Source organism: Thalassophryne amazonica, chromosome 19, assembly GCF_902500255.1.
Source record: "Thalassophryne amazonica chromosome 19, fThaAma1.1, whole genome shotgun sequence".
In the NCBI taxonomy this organism is placed as follows: Eukaryota; Metazoa; Chordata; class Actinopteri; order Batrachoidiformes; family Batrachoididae; genus Thalassophryne; species Thalassophryne amazonica.
The window spans coordinates 68,121,404-68,141,589 of record NC_047121.1 but is presented as its reverse complement, the minus strand read 5'-3'; the positions used below and the strand labels follow the sequence as shown (position 1 = coordinate 68,141,589).

The 20,186-nt window shown below is 40.2% G+C and overlaps 1 protein-coding gene across 4 annotated transcripts in view; it reads left to right on the top strand.

The window, feature by feature from the left end:
* Window positions 1-20,186, top strand: part of evla (Enah/Vasp-like a) — an 85,036-nt gene that overhangs the window by 23,111 nt on the left and 41,739 nt on the right. The window contains exons 1-2 of one of the 4 annotated variants that reach the window (XM_034194958.1): window positions 8,811-8,815; window positions 12,757-12,764. The exons of the other annotated variants lie outside the window; for them this stretch is intronic. Of the exons in view, the coding sequence (XP_034050849.1) occupies window positions 12,762-12,764 (3 nt within the window). The 5' untranslated portion in view covers window positions 8,811-8,815; window positions 12,757-12,761. Of the gene's footprint in view, window positions 1-8,810; window positions 8,816-12,756; window positions 12,765-20,186 lie in introns of those variants that run through there. 4 annotated transcript variants of the gene reach the window in all.

Sequence of the window (20,186 nt, the reverse complement as noted above, 5' to 3'; positions counted from 1 at the left end):
AAATAAACTCAAATTACATTGTTATTAAGACGAAATGCACAGTGTAGTTATTACACGTAAAGCAGATCACAAAACCCATGGTTTGGATCAAATTACGGTTTTTAGTCGCAGATCGTATCATTGCTTTCCCTTTATTAAGGAACATAAAGAACAATTAAAACAAGGAACCTTTGCTGATGGTCCTCAATGAAAACAGAGTGTCAAGTGTTTAAGTAATCTGTTAAAATGAAATAGAACACCCACTCACTAGCTGCTGAGGTGTCAGACACAACTTGCCACACCTTATCTGATTTTTTTTTTTTTTTTTTGAGTGTGTGGAGTAGTGCGGTGAGTAAAAGTGTCCATTACCATTAATGTTGTGTTTTAAATCATCCATCCATCCATCCATCCATCCATTTTCTATATCCGCTTACCCCAGTCAAGGGTTACAGGGGGCTGGAGCCTATCCCAGCAGTCATAGGGTGTGAGGCAGGGTCGTTTTAAATCACATAATTTGTATTTATTGTGGCCATCACCATTACGACTGAGAACTCACAAACTCACTGTAACTGTCTTGCATGTTTACCCTAGTAATTAGCACTGCAAATGACAATTATTATTAATTTTAAACTCTTGATTAATCTGTCAACTATTGTTAAGGTTGCTAGACTAATTAAATAAGGTGACCAACGACAGAAAACGCAACTTGTCCGAACTCAGGAAGGCATCTTCTTAAATGATCATTTGTCCAACGAACAGTCGAAGCTCCAGATGCTGAGTTACTTTTTGAGATTTACTCTTTATTTAATTTCATATTTATTTTATTCAATATCAAGTTTAACCCTGTATGACCTCTGCGTGTTTAAAGCCCCCGTTTCATTCAGACCGCCGCTAACCATTTGTGTTGTAAGTGGTTCATTCTGTACAGTGCTACTACTGTATATTTATGGACAAGACTAGACCAAGACAAGACCTATGTATTTCCAAAATGTTCATGAATGTTGTTAGTAAAATGTTACTGCACATTTTACACTTTTTACACTTTTAATTCATGTTATTAGTAATTGGAGCGGGCCGCGGCCTCAACTTTACCTAATTTCTGGGTCTTTTAGTGAAGTTTAGGGCTAGCACCCGGCGATCACCTTAGTATTTCTTCTGTTTTTCTTCTTGATTAATGCTGGCAAATTATACAGTATTTTTTGTCTTTCTGATGCCTGATTCTGTTTTTTCTCTCTGTTTAAGGTGCAGCTCCATCCAGAGATGGAGTTGTGTTTGTGTTGGGGACCCTCCTGTCCTGTGCACCAACAGCAATTCTTGTATATTCGTCCGTGAATTGTTCTGTAATTTATGTTTGTAGCATGGCCCAAGCAGAGGGTCACCCCTTTGAGTCTGGTCTGGTTGAGGTTTCTTCCTCAGAGGGAGTTTTTCCTTACCACTGTTGTTCTGGGGGTTGGTAAGGTTAGACCTTACTTGTGTGAAGCGCCTTAAGGCAACTCTGTTGTGATTTGACGCTATATAAAGGAAATTGAATTGAATTTTACATGTTGCCTGGAGTTAAAGAAGGCAGTCTATGTATGATTTTTGTGGGGGGGTTTTTTTGTTGTTTTTTTTGCTGGACAGATGACACGGATTATAGCAGACACACAGATGTGGGCCTCAGAGAATTAAAGCATAGATGGTCTGCTTAACGTGCTTGTAAGTTTGAGAATAGCCCTTGGGTGTGTGCATATTGAATTTGCCTGTGGTCCCGGCTGAAGTGAAGAATCTCAGTTCAGGGTTGAGGAAATAAGCAAATGAAGCACACAAACCAACCACCACAGTTTACACCCACGTCAATCCAGCACTCAAGAAGCGCCAGTTCCTAGTGTGGCTTTATCTCCAACCAGGATGTAGCGATTACCAACTCGACCACTTTGCTGCAAAGATTTTATTTTATGTAATAGATAACCACTGGCTTCAGTAACCACCTCCCTGGAGTTTCTCTCCAGCTCAGCAGCTGTAGACTGCAGGTGTAACTTCTTATGCATAGTCTTATTTTTATGACTACAAAATACAAAGACAGTAAAATACAGTAAAAAATATACAGTATCATACAGCAATATGATATTTTACTATGGCAAGGTGCAAGCAAGTACCTTATATCAGGTTCTAAGATAGTCAGCCTTTCTCTCCCGCGTGTGTGTAAATCTGTATAACCCTGAGACTAAAGCCACCTTGACACTTGCATGAATTTGATCTCCGCACTCACACACAGGCTTGTGTATCAACGAGTAAACTCATCATAAACCGTGGTAATCTGTGCAAGGCTACGTGCCAGTGCACAAAGAAAATTTTAAAATGCTCAAAATTTCTGGCACGGAAAAATTTCATGCCACTTGCGTGAACTAGTCGTGAATATTGTGCAGCCTAGAGTACCTTAATTGAGAGAGTGACGACATTAGCGTACATAAACAATCAAGTGTATATGTGCGGTTGTTTTAATTCTGATGTGTGCCATTATTACATTCAACGAGTGATAATTGTGGATTAATTGCTGTATATTTGTCTGAGGTAATTGGGTGTGAAATGAATTGCCCTTTTAGCGATCAATTAAGTTGTCGGAAGTCTGGGATGGAAACGATTTCATCGTCAAAGTTTTGAGAGGTAAATTTGTTGTTCAGTCCCATGCACAGTAAAACTCACCTAAACCATCATCTTATAAACCAGCTATTCGTAGTCACCAGACAAAAAAAAAAGTCCCAATGTTTTTGCGTTGTTTTCCATTAAATAAACACTGTATATAATGGATTTTGTATAAAGGATTTTTCACTCACACTGGACAAAATATCCAGTCTGATCGCAATGTATTTCCATTAAAAACCCAGAGCAGTCTGGACGTGCACAGTAACAGAGGTACAAATTAAAGTTCAGCACTGACACTCGCCGATTTGAGGAAAGTGGGACCGGAGTCATTTCTGTGATTAAAAGCCCGACTGTTTATTTTTTTCACACCCTGCTCAGACTCGGACCCGCAGCCTGGACATGCACCTGTTAAATCAGACACAAAAGGCTGTGATTTGACACTTTTCGGCTTTCACTGCTTTGTCTGCTATCATATTATAATAGTTTTTGCATTGAGAATGCTGATTACAAATCTATCAGAAAAGTCTGCACATTTACAGCACGAAGTCTGAAAAAGAGAAAATTGTATAGCTTACCTTTTGATTTGGAGGTGATGATTGTAGAAAGAAAAGCTTGTTGAGGGTCATATTAGTCCATAATAAAGCAAAATCCAGTGATGGAGAACTTTAAAACTGTCACGCATGCCATTGCATGACAGAGTTACAGCTGTGCAGCTGCATAAATCAGGCTTTAAATTAATTAAATAAATCATCATAAATTGTAAATTTATGTAAATTTGATAGGTTGACTATTTTTGTATTTATTTTGATAGCACCTGTACCTGGATGTGTTGCTGTATGTGGTTAAATGATTTAAAAAAATGTTGAAAACATAAAAGGTGCATTCAGTAACTCACTGCAAGGGGTGGTGGCCAAGTGGTTAATGTGCTTGGTTTCAGTGCAGAAGGTTCCGGGTTCAAATCCCACCCCTGCCACATTTCTCCATGTAATGTGGAGTTGCGTCAGGAAGGGCATCCGGCGTAAAACCTGTGCCAATTCAACATGCAGATCCACCTTGGATTTGCTGTGGCGACCCCGAGTGCAAACAAGGGAGCAGCTGAAGGGACTTACTTACTTACAGTAGCTCAGTGCAGTTGGAACCAAAATGGCGCCATGTTCTGAGTTGACGCCACTCTCTCAGTTAAGGCACCCTTGGGCAACCTATTTGCAAACAGTGTGTGTCATTGAGCGCAGTGACACACACAGTTTACATACAGTTCACGACGAGTTTACTCTTGCGTGCCAGTGCAGGGATCAAATTCATGCAAGTGTCAAGGTGGCTTTACTTTGTCAACTGCCCTGAAACAAATCTTTTTCTTACAACCTATATCATAACAGTTTGCTATAAATGATCAAGTGTTCACTGAAATTTCAGTTGGGGTCTTGGTGTAAATAATCAAATTCATGATAAGAAAAAAACGTATATTTCATCATTGTCACATACTCTCAAAGTATAATATTTTGAGCTTTGAAAATTCAATCATGTACTCAAATTTATGTTTTGTTGTTTAAAATCATTCATGGCACTGCTGCTCCGCCATTAAAACCTTTCATATCCTTGAACTCGGAAATAACATCTCGAGCCACTCGGTCGATGGGTCGAGGTGAGTGCAGGATTCTCAGATGTATAGTGTTCTCTTGTGTGGCCATGCGCCAGTAGAATATGTTACCAACTGAACTTATTTCTTGTACAAACTTTTACACTTTTTCATGACTGGTTAAAAATTGGTTGCTCTCGGGTCAGACGTAACCATAGTGTGATCTAATGTCATGTGCTTTGGACACAGTGTCTGCAATTTTAAAAATTTAATGTAATATTTTGTAAATTTCCTTTTTTTAATTGTTTTCCATCAGCCTGTCTAGGGACTACAGGTGGAAATTAGCACATGTGCTACAACCTGGCATAATGCATCTCTCCTATTTAAGGATAATGTATATTGTGCACTGTCCCTGTCTCAAATAAATGAAAAAATGAAAATGACCTTTTGACCCCTTAGAATAGGTCAAGGTTAGCCATCTTTGAACTTGTCCAAGGGCTGTGTCACAAGAAGGCTCCCTGTGAATTTGAATATCCTGGAAGTAATAGGACTGGAGTTATGCTGAACACGGACAGATGGACGGATGGACGCAAAGTCTTCATAATACCCGATGGCCATGTTTTGGCCACCCAGATGTGAACATTTCCCTGAAATTAAAGAATTTCCAGGTTTGGAATGTACCAATATTTAACCTGAACATTACTGCGTCCTAAAGCAGCCACACAGTCACTAGTTATTGCAGAGTATTTGCATGAATAAACTGAATCTTGGAGGCAGAACATTTGGCTCAGGGATTTTTAATATTTTAATTATTCAGCTCTGTCAGTGAATTGTTTCAGTCGTACTCTCATCTTCGTGACTTTATGTGCATATTTAATGTGATGGACATAGGTTTGGCACAGAAAATTTCTTCTTTACATACCATCTAAAAGTATGACTATAATCTCTACAATTATGTGTGATGCATTTCATTTTAATTTTCTGGGTATGGTTTTTATTTTATTTACCACTAAGATGAGAATGTCATTTTTAACAAACTCGTTGTGGACCTGTGACTCTATTTGACCGGATTGGTTTCAGGCGGCCGTTCTGGCACCGACAGTTGGGCTAATGGACAGACTCCATGACGCTCACAAAGTGTGTATGTGGAGGATTTGCGTGCACGAGGGTGGTGTGATGGCCCACATATGTCTAACCATGTGTGCAGGGAAATGCTTTGCTTAATGCAAAAGCCGGCATATGTGGCCTCCTTTTCGCCACTCGCCTGAGAGGCTTATTTGAGGAAGAGCTTCGTATCCTCGCTTGTTTTATCTCTGTACTGTTGCACGGTCTTCTCTGGTTTTTTGTCTTACTCCTTTTAGACCATCTTTTGAAGTAAATATTACAATACCTCTGCTGAAAAGGCTGCTTATAGGGCAAACTACAAAAACAAGGTGAAAATGCTCAGGAATAAGCTGCAGGCTTATTCATGTAAAGTTTTTTTTTTTTTAATGGAAAGAATTGGGCTACATATTCAAATTCAAGAAAAATACAAGTTCTCTTTAGTTTTAAATATGCAGTTTTTGGGGTATACAATAAATGGGACACATTATAACCAAGCTGCAACCTCGGATACTGAAAAATGATACAAACATTGAAGTGTCAAAACTTGCAGTTCCTTGAACGGCCAGTTGTGGCATCAAAAGTGAGTCAGTCCCACAAGATTAGATTAGATCAAATTAGATTAGATAGAACTTTATTGATCCCTTTGGAAGACTCCCTCAGGGAAATTGCGGTTCCAGCAGCATTGTATAGCAGCATACAGGGTAAGAAGCACACAGAATATTAAAAGTAAAAGTAAAAACAAACCCCATGGTAAAATTTTGGACTTCACATCAGAAGGTAAAACATTTACACCCTGCTGCCAAAAAAATTGTTTTATATAGCTATAGCTAATTTCCCCATTCATGACAACAAGTGCAAATTTTTATACAACTCTAGTTTAAGTCACTTTAACTCATAAACTCATTTGATCTGCTCAATGTGATGTTAATCAGTGAAATCACCTGCTGGAGTCAGTGGTTGCAAAGAAAGCCTGCACCCTCTTGGCTCTGTCAAGAATGTCTTTGGACACCACTGACCTACACCATGTGTGCATCTTCATCTGGGTGTCACCACAGTCTGGCATCTTGGTGGAATTGCACCTGAAGCATCAATGCTATTTTGACCAGTGGTTCCTGTTGCTGACTCATTGATTCCAGCTGCAACCTTTCTGTATGGAGTTTGCATGTTCTGCTTGCACGTGTGACTTTCCTCTGAGTACTCTGGGTTTGTGTCACAATCCAAAAAAACATGCAGTTTAGACTAATTCAGTTCAGGTCTGGTAGCACACACTGTGGCTGTGCATTGATGCATCCATCACTGCATGGAATCATCCCACAGTAGGTCCTGTTTAGCAACCACTCATCCCTACCTCATGAATGTAGTCATCTATTTTTCACAGCCATTGCAGTTACTGCAAATTTCAGCGCAGAGTCTGCCATGTTCTGCACCATGCTGAGGAAAACGCGCCACTTGATTACAAACGCATACAGGCAAGCAACCACTTACCCTCATGATCACACCACCTACAGACAGTTTAGACTTAACCTGAAGGATTCCCCTGAGAATACTTAGTATTACTGGAATAACTTTGTGTCCAATAAGCAGTTACTTAAGAAGAGACAGATATGTCATACGACTTGCACTGCTTGAGATCGCCTTGCTGTCTGTTTGGGGTCCACCAGTCTCTACACAGTGTATGTTGGAATACACTCGAGCACCCCACCTCAGTGCATTATTTATTTATAACACACACTACAGCAAGCAGAAGCTAACGGGCTACTTTATTTTAGTGAGTGGGGCAATAACTCAGATTAAGCGGCTGCTGACTTGTAATGTCTCGGTGGACAGCACCATCAGAGGAGATGGCTAAGGTAAGCAGCAAACTGAATAATTTGTCCTTTTCAAAAGCTTTATTTACATTTCCTGAGGTAGTCTTGCACATTTTTAGCCCCTTATGGAAACAGTTTTCACAACAGAACACTTTAATTTTACTTGTTTAGTGGTGAGAAGAAGCGGTTTACTCTGAATTCTCATTGCCCCATCCAACAACATTAATTAACATTAAAGCGGAACTTAGTTTCTGTTCCGATAAACGTTTGCGTTCTAAATAAATAATGTGCCGATTAAATACGCATTTGTCTGGACCCTCAATACATCTAAAAATAGGGCATGGGTTGAAAAATATCATACTTATTGTGTCACCTGCAGTGGGCGGAGCTGAGAGAGTTGGAAAACATGCAGGACAGGTGATCTCCGGGAGCATAGTTGGTGACCCCTGGTTAAATTCACTCCAAACCTATGGACGCTCGATGTTGCACGGTGAAACTACAAAAAACAAGAGAAAAGTCGACATTTCTCTTCAACATGCTGTATTGGGGCAACAAAACATCAGGCTGCGCGCCGACATTCAACAATGCCCATTTCAGGTGCTAAACCAGTGTTTCCATAGTACTTCTGGTCAACCTTTCAGTTCTCACTAAGTTCATTTGATTTGGAAACATCACCGTATTATTTTAATATCAGCAGAAATAAGGATGAGGAACATACTCAGCTGTATCCCCCCCCCCCCCCCATGCCTTTTCCTGCTGCATCTCATGATGTGCTGATTGGGCAACGTCTGTTAGGAAAGAATAGACAAGAAGCCTGTGATATTTCTGACGACTGATGGAGAACTGAAACCGTGAGCATCGAGCTTAAGGCGTGCCGTCCCACACTGGCCCAAACTGCTCCCGAAATAGGGCGTGTGTTTGTAAGACGATCCATCGCGGAGGTGCAGCCGCCTCCCTCCTCCCCTCCCTTTCTTTCCCCAGTAAGACTTTGATGGTCTGTCAGCTCTCTGAAGTGGGGAAAAAAGTGCCTGTTATGTGATTAGAGAGTGTTTGATTTATTTAGAGATGGAGGGAACGTGGCTTCTGCACTTTTCTGTCGTGATATTTGCATTCAGAATAGGGAGGCTGACTCAAACTTGCACATCGCTGTACCCACTGCTGTGAAATACCATGAGTTAAACAGGTTATTTTCAACTGTGGTTTGTGTTCTCAGCTTGCAGTTGAGATGATTTTAAGGGTTAACGTTTAAGATTGTGCTGAATCTTACATGCACGTGTTTGTCACACTGTATTTTTTAGACTATATGTTGCGCCAGATGTAAATCACAACATATAATTCGCGAAAAATATTTTGTCATATTAGCACGGGTAGCACGGTGGCTTAGTGGTTCACACTGTTGCCTCACAGCAAGAAAGTCATGGGATTGATTCCCACTTGTGGCCTTTCTGGGTGGAGTTTGCATGGTCTCCCCATGTTTGCGTGGGTCTCCTCCCACATTTAGACATGCATGCAGGTTAGGTGAATTGGAAACTTTATAATTGTCCAGGTCTCCCTTGCAAAAGAGGTCTCGATCTCAATGGGACTAACCTGTTTAAATAAAGGTTAAATAAGTAACAATAATCTAGAAAGACTGTTCAGTTGAACACATTAACTTACGGAACACAGGCTAAATATCTTTAATGTTGTGTTTCTTGTTAACACAGTACTGACAACATGCTGAAGCAAAGTATAAGTCGCAGTAATACACGCACTCACACACAGATTGTAGTCTGGAAAATATGGTAAATAGTTTAGCCATTTTCCATCTGCTTACTTTTGTTGTGTTTCCTTATGTAAACACAGCGCGAACAAAGAAGCCGTATTTGTGAATCTGTGCTTGTAACAGTCTTTAACCAATTCCCTGTTTGTTACAATCGAACGTTTGACGGATTTGAAATGTGGTTGAAGCTGGATGACTCAGAGCAGCTGTGCAGTGGGGCGCGAGGGATGTTTGACAGAGAGATGGTGGTTTTAACTGTGCATGTTGTTGAAATCCATCTGTCAAAGTGAGCTTGAACATGACAACCTGAGATGATTTAAGGTTCTTGCAGGGAAATAAGTATCACGTGTTTGTCAGGCTTTTTTTTTTTTTCTTTTTGGTTTTAAGAGTCAAAACTTTAAACTGCAAATGAAATGAATTGATTATTTTAACAGTATTATTCATTTGTTGTGCTGGGAACATGTGACATAAAAGAGACTTGTTTTTGTCACGCCTGATTCATAGTCGGGCTAATTAAAATCTGTTGCCTGGGCCCTCCGGTTGTGTTTAGGGTGACGGAGGGGCTGGAGCAAATGTAAACCTGCAAACATGTCACACAGAAAAGTTGATGTCAAACCCTCACATTTTATGTGAGAGGCAGCAATAAGAAACCCCTGTTTTTTTGTTGTTTTGTTTTTTTGTTTTGCTTTGTTTTGTTTTAACTCAAAAAAAAAAAAAAAAGTCATAGAAATGATGAGTTTTGGGATGGATCTGGATATAAGCAGCAAGCGGCTGGACTAAAGGAGCTCATTTCTAACTAGAGTCAGATCCAAGTACAGTGGAACCTTGGTTTTGGAACTTAATTGGTCTTAAATGTTGTTCTTGAACGGAGTTGTTCTTAAAGCAAAATCAATTTTCCCTTAAACAATGTAAAATGGATTAATCCCTTTCTGGCCCCAAAAAGAACACTGTGTTTTTACCTTTTTAACAGCATTTCATTCATAAAAGGCAGACAAAATACAAAGAATATGCATAGTATCCAAAACAAAATACTGTACAGTAATTATAGTAAAGTAGACAGTTTAATTTCACCTTACCGGTACAGAAGAGACCATAAGAACATCAGGTAACTGAACTTCTGGGCGTCTCTTTGCAGTACTCCGTTAGGACGTTTCACCGCACAACAAGCCGGATTATTCCAGGTGTTTGTCATAAAATACTCCAACGTCCTAACCAATCAGACGCCTCTGATGCAGTGAAACTCTGGTCGGATTTAATGTTGTATATAACAGCGTTAGCACTTGTAGCAGCTTTCGGTAGTTTCACCTGTTAGCTCCACTTAAATGTATAGTATAGTAAGACCCTTCAGCTGCTCCCTTGTTTGCACTTGGGGTCGCCACAGCAAATCCAAGGTGGATCTGCATGTTGAATTGGCACAGGTTTTACGCCGGATGCTCTTCCTGATGCAACTCCATATTACATGGAGAAATGTGGCAGGGGTGGGATTTGAACCCGGAACCTTCTGCACTGAAACCAAGCGCATTAACCACTAGGCCACCACCAAATACGTGGCTCATAACATTTAATGTCCACAACAAAGTAAACAATTAGGAGAACCAGCTTACACTCCCCAAAAATAGGATTTAATAAACACCCGAAGATGGGCTTTCTTGTTTCTTCTTCTTTTGAGTTTAGTGGCAGATTGCAACCCAACACTGTACATTACCGCCACCTACTGGGGGCAGAGGTGTTTGGGCACCAAGACTTTGTTCGAAAAGTGATGCATTTTTCATTCAAAAAATATGTTTGTAAAGCAATTTATTTGTAAAGAGAGCCGTTGGAAAACTGAGGTTCCACTGTATTTTGATAGCTGCACAATTTTTGTCATTTTGCCCTGTACACCACCACAGTGGAGCTGAAATCAGGAATGGCACATCATGTTTTCATGTCTGATGCGATACCAATAACTGGAACCTTCAGTATCTGCCAATACCGAAACCAATCCAGTGCCTTTTATTCCTGTCTTAAAACAACTAATCTGTAAATAAACACATTTGTCTGGATGTGCTTTAACTTAGCCATCTAACAAAATGTCATCTCAAACTCTGCCACAGGTATTCTATCATTCCTTTCCTCAAAGAAAACAATCATTATTTATTTAAATTTTATGTTGAATTGTTCCATGTAAGGCACCTTGAGACGGCTTTTGCTGTGATTTGGCGCATTATAAGCTAATTAAATTGAAATTGAATTAAATTGGATCATACAGTAGCCCACAACATGACTGACGTGCAACAGCAGACTCAGATTGGATGGGATTTGTTTGCCCCCGATGTCCAATCCAATGATTTTGGCCAATATGACCGATACTGATCCAACATATTGAAACGGTGCATGTCTGGTTGAAATGAAACAATCAAGAATGTGCTTGTCAACTTCCAGCTGTAATTCAAAGGTTTACACAAAAGATTTTGTGTTAAGCATTTAGGAATCAGAGTTGTACATTTTGGGGGCCATCAGCAATTGGACAAGCACTGGGCAAATGTTGGCGACAATCAGGGAAATACAACTGAAGTAATCTTGCTCACAATGAAATGTTGCATGACTGACTGACTGACTGCCCGCACATACAGTAGTGACAATATAGACCACTGGGATTGAGCATCTTCATTGGATGGAAACATGCTACAGAAATGCAGTCCATTTAGCATTTAACTCAGAAGGAGTTATAGGCTAACATGACTACACCTGGAGAAAATGTACATAGTGCAGCTTGTCCGTTGCATCACCAGTCACAGCTTCATGGTGGAACAGAGAAGAATTTTAATTAATTTAATTTAATTTAGTTAGCTTATAATGCGCCAAATCACAGCAAAAGCCGTCTCAAGGCGCCTTACATAAAACAAGTCAACATAAAATTGAATAAATAATTAAAAATGAATAAAAAATTCAAATACATAAAACAGAAGTAAAAGAATAAAACAAATCAAAATAAAAACTATCCATAAGAAAGAGAATAAAAATAGGTTTTGAGTCTTGACTTAAAAATGTCCACGGACTCAGACTGCCTCATGGTCGCAGGAAGACTGTTCCACAGGGTGGGTGCACGATACGAAAAGGCTCTTTGACCTGCTGACTTCTTCTTCACCCTGGGAACACAGAGAAGTCCCGCATCCTGCGACCGCAAAGCCCGGGCCGGCACGTAGAGTTCCACCAGATCAGCCAGATAAGATGGCGTCAGTCCATGAACAACCTTATAAGTCAATAACAAAACCTTAAAATCTGCTCTAACAGAGACAGGGAGCCAGTGCACCTCGCTCAGGTGTCATGCTATCTTACGCCTGCAAAGTAAAGCTTTTCGGGGGGGGGGTGTCACATATTGGCATTTGAATGTTATCATCCTAAAGGTGCACTGACACTTGCATGAATTTGATTCATGCAGTTGCGCGAGCTGCGTTATGCAGGAGAGTAAACTCATCTTTAATGGGTGTGGACTGAACGTGAGAGGGGTGCCAACACATGTAATTGTGCAAAGAGAATTTTGAAATGTTCAAAACAATCCATGCATAAATGTCGCGCTACGTGGCGCGATCTGCTCGCCAACACGACATGCAGCTCGTCAAGTGGAGTAAAGAAGAAGTGAACAGAGCAAGTGCTTGCATCAGCGGATTGCATCACAGCGCAGCTCATCTGAGCGATTATAATGAGATGTTAAATCTGTCATAAACATACTTCAACAGCTGCAGACAAGAAGGAAAGAAAATGCAGCTGTTTTACCAAGCCATGACAATGTAAACATGACAAATAATTACCTTTTTAGACTGCTCCAAATGCTTTCTCCAGCTCATTCACTGTGCGTGAATGGCGCTGCTGGAGTGATCCTGTCATTCAGGAAGCGATTAGAGCCGTTTTCAACAGACAACTTAAAGAGAAAATGATTAATCCGCTACGAAATAATTATTTGATATACGCAGCGTCCAGCATAGAGCGCGTGGCAGGCGGTGAAACAAAGCATGGCGTCCAGCTGGGAACACAGTGGGTGGGATTATCACGACGAAGTTTGTGCAAGTGCGTGAATCAAAGTCATGCACGTGTCAGTGCACCTTAAGGCTTAAACCAGGGACTGAAAGCCAGATAACCTCACTTATCTACCTTGTTTGTTTGTTTTGTTTTTTTGTTGGTTTTTTTTGTTTTTTTTTGCTTTGTTTTATCTCCTTCCTGTTTTTTTGGGAGAGGGTCTCTATTCCTGCAGTTGCATGAAATGTGATATTAGACTGTATCCTATGATTCTGTTATTTATTTACATGAATAAGGTCACTGATAAATTCTACTTGTTGAACGTTGCAGTGCTGTGGTAGCAGAAAATGGCGTTGTCTGTTTTTTGACCCATTTTTGCTCATTTTTCTACACTCAACAAAAATATAAACGCAACACTTTTGGTTTTGGTTTAACTCAAAGATCTAAAACTTTTTCCACATACACAATATCACCATTTCCCTCAAATATTGTTCACAAACCAGTCTAAATCTGTGATAGTGAGCACTTCTCCTTTGCTGAGATAATCCATCCCACCTCACAGGTGTGCCATATCAAGATGCTGATTAGACACCATGATTAGTGCACAGGTGTGCCTTAGACTGCCCACAATAAAAGGCCACTCTGAAAGGTGCAGTTTTATCACACAGCACAATGCCACAGATGTCGCAAGATTTGAAGGAGCGTGCAATTGGCATGCTGACAGCAGGAATGTCATCCAGAACTGTTGCTCGTGTATTGAATGTTCATTTCTCTAACCATAAGCCGTCTCAAAGGCGTTTCAGAGAATTTGGCAGTACATCCAACCAGCCTCACAACCGCAGACCACGTGTAACTACACCAGCCCAGGACCTCCACATCCAGCATGTTCACATCCACGATCATCTGAGACCAGCCACTCGGACAGCTGCTGAAACAATCGGTTTGCATAACCAAAGAATTTCTGCACAAACTGTCAGAAACTATCTCAGGGAAGCTCATCTGCATGCTCGTCGTCCTCATCGGGGTCTCGACCTGACTCCAGTTCGTCGTTGTAACTGATTTGAGTGGGCAAATGCTCACATTCGCTGCCGTTTGGCACGTTGGAGAGGTGTTCTCTTCACGGATGATGCGAAGGAGATGTGTTGCACTGCATGAGGCAAATGGTGGTCACACCAGATACTGACTGGTATCCCCCCCCCCAATAAAACAAAACTGCACCTTTCAGAGTGGCCTTTTATTGTGGGCAGTCTAAGGCACACCTGTGCACTAATCATGGTGTCTAATCAGCATCTTGGTATGGCACACCTGTGAGGTGGGATGGATTATCTCAACAAAGGAGAAGTGCTCACTATCACAGATTTAGACTGGTTTGTGCACAGTATTTGAGGGAAATGGTGATATTGTGTATGTGGAAAAAGTTTTAGATCATTGAGTTAATCTCATACAAAATGGGAGCAAAACCAAAAGTGTTGCGTTTATATTTTTGTTGAGTATATTTTGTAAAGCACTGATTTTGGTTTGTGTGATGCATATTCTCCTCTACTATATTAAATAGGTCAGTCACATCTCCATTGTATCAATCCAAAGGGTGCCTTCTATGAGCCTGTTTACCATTGTTCTTGTACTCCTGGTATCTTGGTTATTTACTGTATTACTAATGTGTCAAATTGTTACAATGTTGGTTATTGGTCAGAACGTTTGGGAAACCAGGGATTAACAGAACTGGTTTAGCCTTTTTCTTATTATTCTTTTATTCTTACTAAAATAATGTTGCATATGTAGTTAGGCTGCACGATGTATCGTTTGAGCATCGCCATGTACACATATGCAATTGTTCCATCGCAAGACTCTTGATGTGGTATAATTAATTTAAGCATGCACCTTTACATTGCCAAGTGATAATGATAAAAATCCACTTTCGTTTTTCATGACTAACCAACATAAGACGATAAACATGTTGAATTTACTGAAACAAAGCATCCTGGTAATTACATTACATTACAATCATGTTCTCAGCTGAAAAAAAAAAGCAAGCGGCTCCCTAGCAACTTGTCTTGTTTTTGGTGGCCGAAAATAATACTTTTTGAAACTTGAGTCCCAGAGTGGATAAATCTGAAAATCCTTGATTTGCGTCTCATAGCTCTGCCTCTGTAACCTCAGCCGCTCATCCTTAATGACATGATGTTGGTGTTGTTAAGAAAGTAATTTAACGTACTTGTTTTTTGTTTGTTTTTGTCTTGGTGGAACATTAATGGGATTTATTTTCATCACAAGGACTGAAGAGGCAAAAGATGCTGTGGTGCACACTGATCGTGAATAAATGGAGCGCTGTGACACGAATAAAATAATTGCAGAAAGGACTTTCAGCTTTTAAAATGTTATTTTTAATTCTTGTTGGTGGCTCCCTTCAGCTCAGGCTGAGAAATTCACCCATAGCACCGCATTATAACACAGAGGAACTTTTTAAAAAAATGCTGAATTTATTCACAAGTAATTTCCATGATAAGGAATTAACATATTTTCTAACAACATCGTCCAAAACAAGCCAACACCTTTCCTTGGGCTACGATGATGAATTTGGCAGAAAGGATGAAACAGGTCAGATTAAAAGACTTTATTTACTCAGATTGCCACTTTGAAATGTTCTAGCATTCTGCTGCTACATTGATGCAATATATATATATATATATATATATATATATATATATATATCACTATGAGCAAAAAATGGTAATGTCAGTTTTTTCCAATATCGTGCAGCCCTAATGATGATGATCCAGTGGTGATCCAGATCTGGTACCTGCATTGAATCATTCCATAATAAAAAGTATCGTTCCTGAATCATATTATAGCTCGGATGCATATCAGATCGTTTTATAAGAGAGAGATCCAGAAATGATAAAAGTTGCGTGTGGTGAAGAGATGTGGTTTTTCGAGCAGTGAAATAACGTTTAAAAGTTTACTGAAAGCTGAGTTTTCACGATTGAATCATCTTGTATGTATTATCGATGTGATTAATGGTGCAAGATGTTCCTGTCAGCAAGCGGATCGTCAGCGCTCTTTGCTTTTCTTTCCTTCACGCTGCTAATGTGAGCGGCTTTAGAGTCTGGCTGCCACACAGTCGGCCCCTGAGGTGCTGAAAGTGGAAAATTAAAGAGCGTTTACTCTCTTCACAGCTTCTGCAAGGGCGTTATCCTCACCTCTGCTAGTCTCCATTTCCTCCCCACCTGCCGCTGTCGTGTTGCCGTGGTAACACTTTGAGACCCACATGGTGCCAAGGTCATAACACACGGTTCCTAACACTGAGCTGTTCTTAAATGTCAAGTCACGAAAATAATTATTTTGTGACGCATCAAGTCCTAAAACTACGTAATTGAACAGCTTTCGTTCCAGAGAGTAAAGTCTCTGTGTGTGATGTGTGTCGTTTTATCCAGCTGGTTAAACGTTTGCTGATCAAACGCTTGTGTTTTTGCCACACTGTGTGATTACCCTTCTGGCCCAATGCCTTTGAACACTTCTGGATGTGCAGTAATGATACAATGTCTCCACACCGCAGCAAAGGCCTGAAAGCAGAATGCCAGTTCCCCACAGTTCACGTCAAGGGTTCAGGCTTATAGTTGTCATGTTTTGTGCAGAAACTGCTCAGCTGCACCGCAGCAATATCTTATTTCTAAGGTCGTAACTTGTGGTAGCAACTGGAAAAAGGTGTGGCTCCCGGTCACGCTTTACATAACCAGGTAATTAGAAAGTTTGGTTTGTTTTGGTCCACTGGTTTTATTTAAATAGTCTGGCCAAAGCAGATGTTCACCCCACTGTATCTGGTCTGCTTGATGTTTCTTCCTATAATCACAAACTTGTTCGTTTTAGTGATTTTTTTTTTTTTTTTTTTTTTTTTCCCCACCCAATAGTATTTTTATTTGTGTCTTCCAGCACTTTGAGTGTTAAAGAAGTTAAAATTGACCTCACAGCAACAGCTGAGTCAACATGACACCGCCAGGGTGGTGTTAAACTGCAGGATTGTCTTACAGACATATAAAGACATGGATGACCTCTAATGTCCTGCTTTTAAACTCAGATAAAACTGAAGTTATTGTACTTGGCCCCACAAATCTTAGAAACATGATGTCTAACCAGATCCTTACTCTGGATGGCATTACCCTGACCTCTAGTAATACTGTGAGAAATCTTGGAGTCATTTTTGATCAGGATATGTCATTCAGTGCGCATATTAAGCAAATATGTAGGACTGCTTTTTTGCATTTCCGCAATATCTCTAAAATCAGAAAGGTCTTGTCTCAGAGTGATGATGAAAAACTAATTCATGCATTTATTTCCTCTAGGCTGGACTATTGTAATTCATTATTATCAGGTTGTCCTAAAAGTTCCCTGAAAAGCCTTCAGTTAATTCAAAACACTGCAGCTAGAGTACTGACAGGGACTAGAAGGAGAGAGCATATCTCACCCATATTGGCCTCTCTTCATTGGCTTCCTGTTAATTCTAGAATAGAATTTAAAATTCTTCTTCTTACTTATAAGGTTTTGAATAATCAGGTCCCATCTTATCTTATGGACCTCATAGTACCATATCACCCCAATAGAGCGCTTTGCTCTCAGACCGCAGGCTTACTTGTAGTTCCTAGGGTTTGTAAGAGTAGAATGGGAGGCAGAGCCTTCAGCTTTCAGGCTCCTCTCCTCTGGAACCAGCTCCCAATTTGGATCAGGGAGACAGACACCCTCTCTACTTTTAAGATTAGGCTTAAAACGTTCCTTTTTGCTAAAGCTTATAGTTAGGGCTGGATCAGGTGACCCTGAACCATCCATTAGTTATGCTGCTATAGACTTAGACTGCTGGGGGGTTCCCATGATGCACTGAGTGTTTCTTACTCTTTTTGCTCTGTATGCACCACTCTGCATTTAATCATTAGTGATTGATCTCTGCTCCCCTCCACAGCATGTCTTTTTCCTGATTCTCTCCCCTCAGCCCCAACCAGTCCCAGCAGAAGACTGCCCCTCCCTGAGCCTGGTTCTGCTGGAGGTTTCTTCCTGTTAAAAGGGAGTTTTTCCTTCACACTGTCACCAAGTGCTTGCTCATACAACCCCTGGCAAAAATTATGGAATCACCGGCCTCGGAGGATGTTCGTTCAGTTGTTTAATTTTGTAGAAAAAAAGCAGATCACAGACATGACACAAAACTAAAGTCATTTCAAATGGCAACTTTCTGGCTTTAAGAAACACTGTAAGAAATCAGGAAAAAAAATTGTGGCAGTCAGTAACGGTTACTTTTTTAGACCAAGCAGAGGGAAAAAAATATGGAATCACTCAATTCTGTGGAATAAATTATGGAATGATGAAAAACAAAAGAACGCTCCAACACATCACTAGTATTTTGTTGCACCACCTCTGGCTTTTATAACAGCTTGCAGTCTCTGAGGCATGGACTTAATGAGTGACAAACAGTACTCTTCATCAATCTGGGTCCAACTTTCTCTGATTGCTGTTGCCAGATCAGCTTTGCAGGTTGGAGCCTTGTCATGGACCATTTTCTTCAACTTCCACCAAAAATTTTCAATTGGATTAAGATCCGGACTATTTGCAGGCCATGACATTGACCCTATGTGTCTTTTTGCAAGGAATGTTTTCACAGTTTTTGCTCTATGGCAAGATGCATTATCATCTTGAAAAATGATTTCATCATCCTCAAACATCCTTTCAATTGATGGGATAAGAAAAGTGTCCAAAATATCAACTTAAACTTGTGCATTTATTGATGATGTAATGACAGCCATCTCCCCAGTGCCTTTACCTGACATGCAGCCCCATATCATCAATGACTGTGGAAATTACATGTTCTATTCAGGCAGTCATCTTTATAAATCTCATTGGAACGGCACCAAACAAAAGTTCCAGCATCATCACCTTGCCCAATGCAGATTCGAGATTCATCACTGAATATGACTTTCATCCAGTCATCCATAGTCCACGATTGCTTTTCCTTAGCCCATTGTAACCTTGTTTTTTTCTGTTTAGGTGTTAATGATGGCTTTCGTTTAGCTTTTCTGTATGTAAATCCCATTTCCTTTAGGCGGTTTCTTACAGTTCGGTCACAGACATTGACTCCAGTTTCCTCCCATTCGTTCCTCATTTGTTTTGTTGTGTATTTTCAATTTTTGAGACATATTGCTTTAAGTTTTCTGTCTTGACGCTTTGATGTCTTCCTTGGTCTACCAGTATGTTTGCCTTTAACAACCTTCCCATGTTGTTTGTATTTGGTCCAGAGTTTAGACACAGCTGACTGTGAACAACCAACATCTTTTGCAACATTGCGTTATGATTTACCCTCTTTTAAGGGTTTGATAATCCTCTCCTTTGTTTCAATTGACATCTCTCGTGTTGGAGCCATGATTCATGTCAGTCCACTTGGTGCAACAGCTCTCCAAGGTGTGATCACTCCTTTTTAGATGCAGACTAATGAGCAGATCTGATTTGATGCAGGTGTTAGTTTTGGGGATGAAAATTTACAGGGTGATTCCATAATTTATTCCTCAGAATTGAGTGATTCCATATTTTTTTTCCCTCTGCTTGGTCTAAAAAAGTAACCGTTACTGACTGCCACAATTTTTTTTCCTGATTTCTTCCCCCGGAGGAGCTGGGGGAGGTGTGTGTGGATCGGGAGGTCTGGGCGGCTTTGCTTGAGCTCAAGCTGCTTGAGCTTGAGCTGCTGCCCCCGCGACCGGACTCCAGATAAAGTGGAAGAAAATGGATGGATGGATGGATGGATGGATTGATTAAACAACTGAATGAACATCCTCTGAGGCCGGTGATTCCATAATTTGATGAAAATTATGGAATAAATGGGGATGAAAATTTACAATGTGATTCCACAATTTATTCCTCAGAATTGAGTGAGTCCATATTTTTTTCCCTCTGCTTGGTCTAAAAAAGTAACTGTTACTGACTGCCACAATTTTTTTTTCTTGATTTCTTATAGTGTTTCTTAAAGCCAGAAAGTTGCCATTTGAAATGACTTTAGTTTTGTGTCATGTCTGTGATCTGCCTTTTTTTTTTTACAAAATTAAACAACTGAATGAACATCCTCCGAGGCCGGTGATTCCATAATTTTTGCCAGGGGTTGTAGGGGGTCATTTTGACCGTTGGGGTTTTTCTGTAATTATTGTATGGCTTTTGCCTTACAATATAAAGCACCTTGGGGCAACTGTTGTGATTTGGTGCTGTATAAATAAAATTGATTTGATTTGATTTGATCTGACCACAGGAGAAACTGTTGAATCATTCATTCATTTTCTGACGCTTATTTGGGTCCAGGTTGTGGTCTCAGCAGACC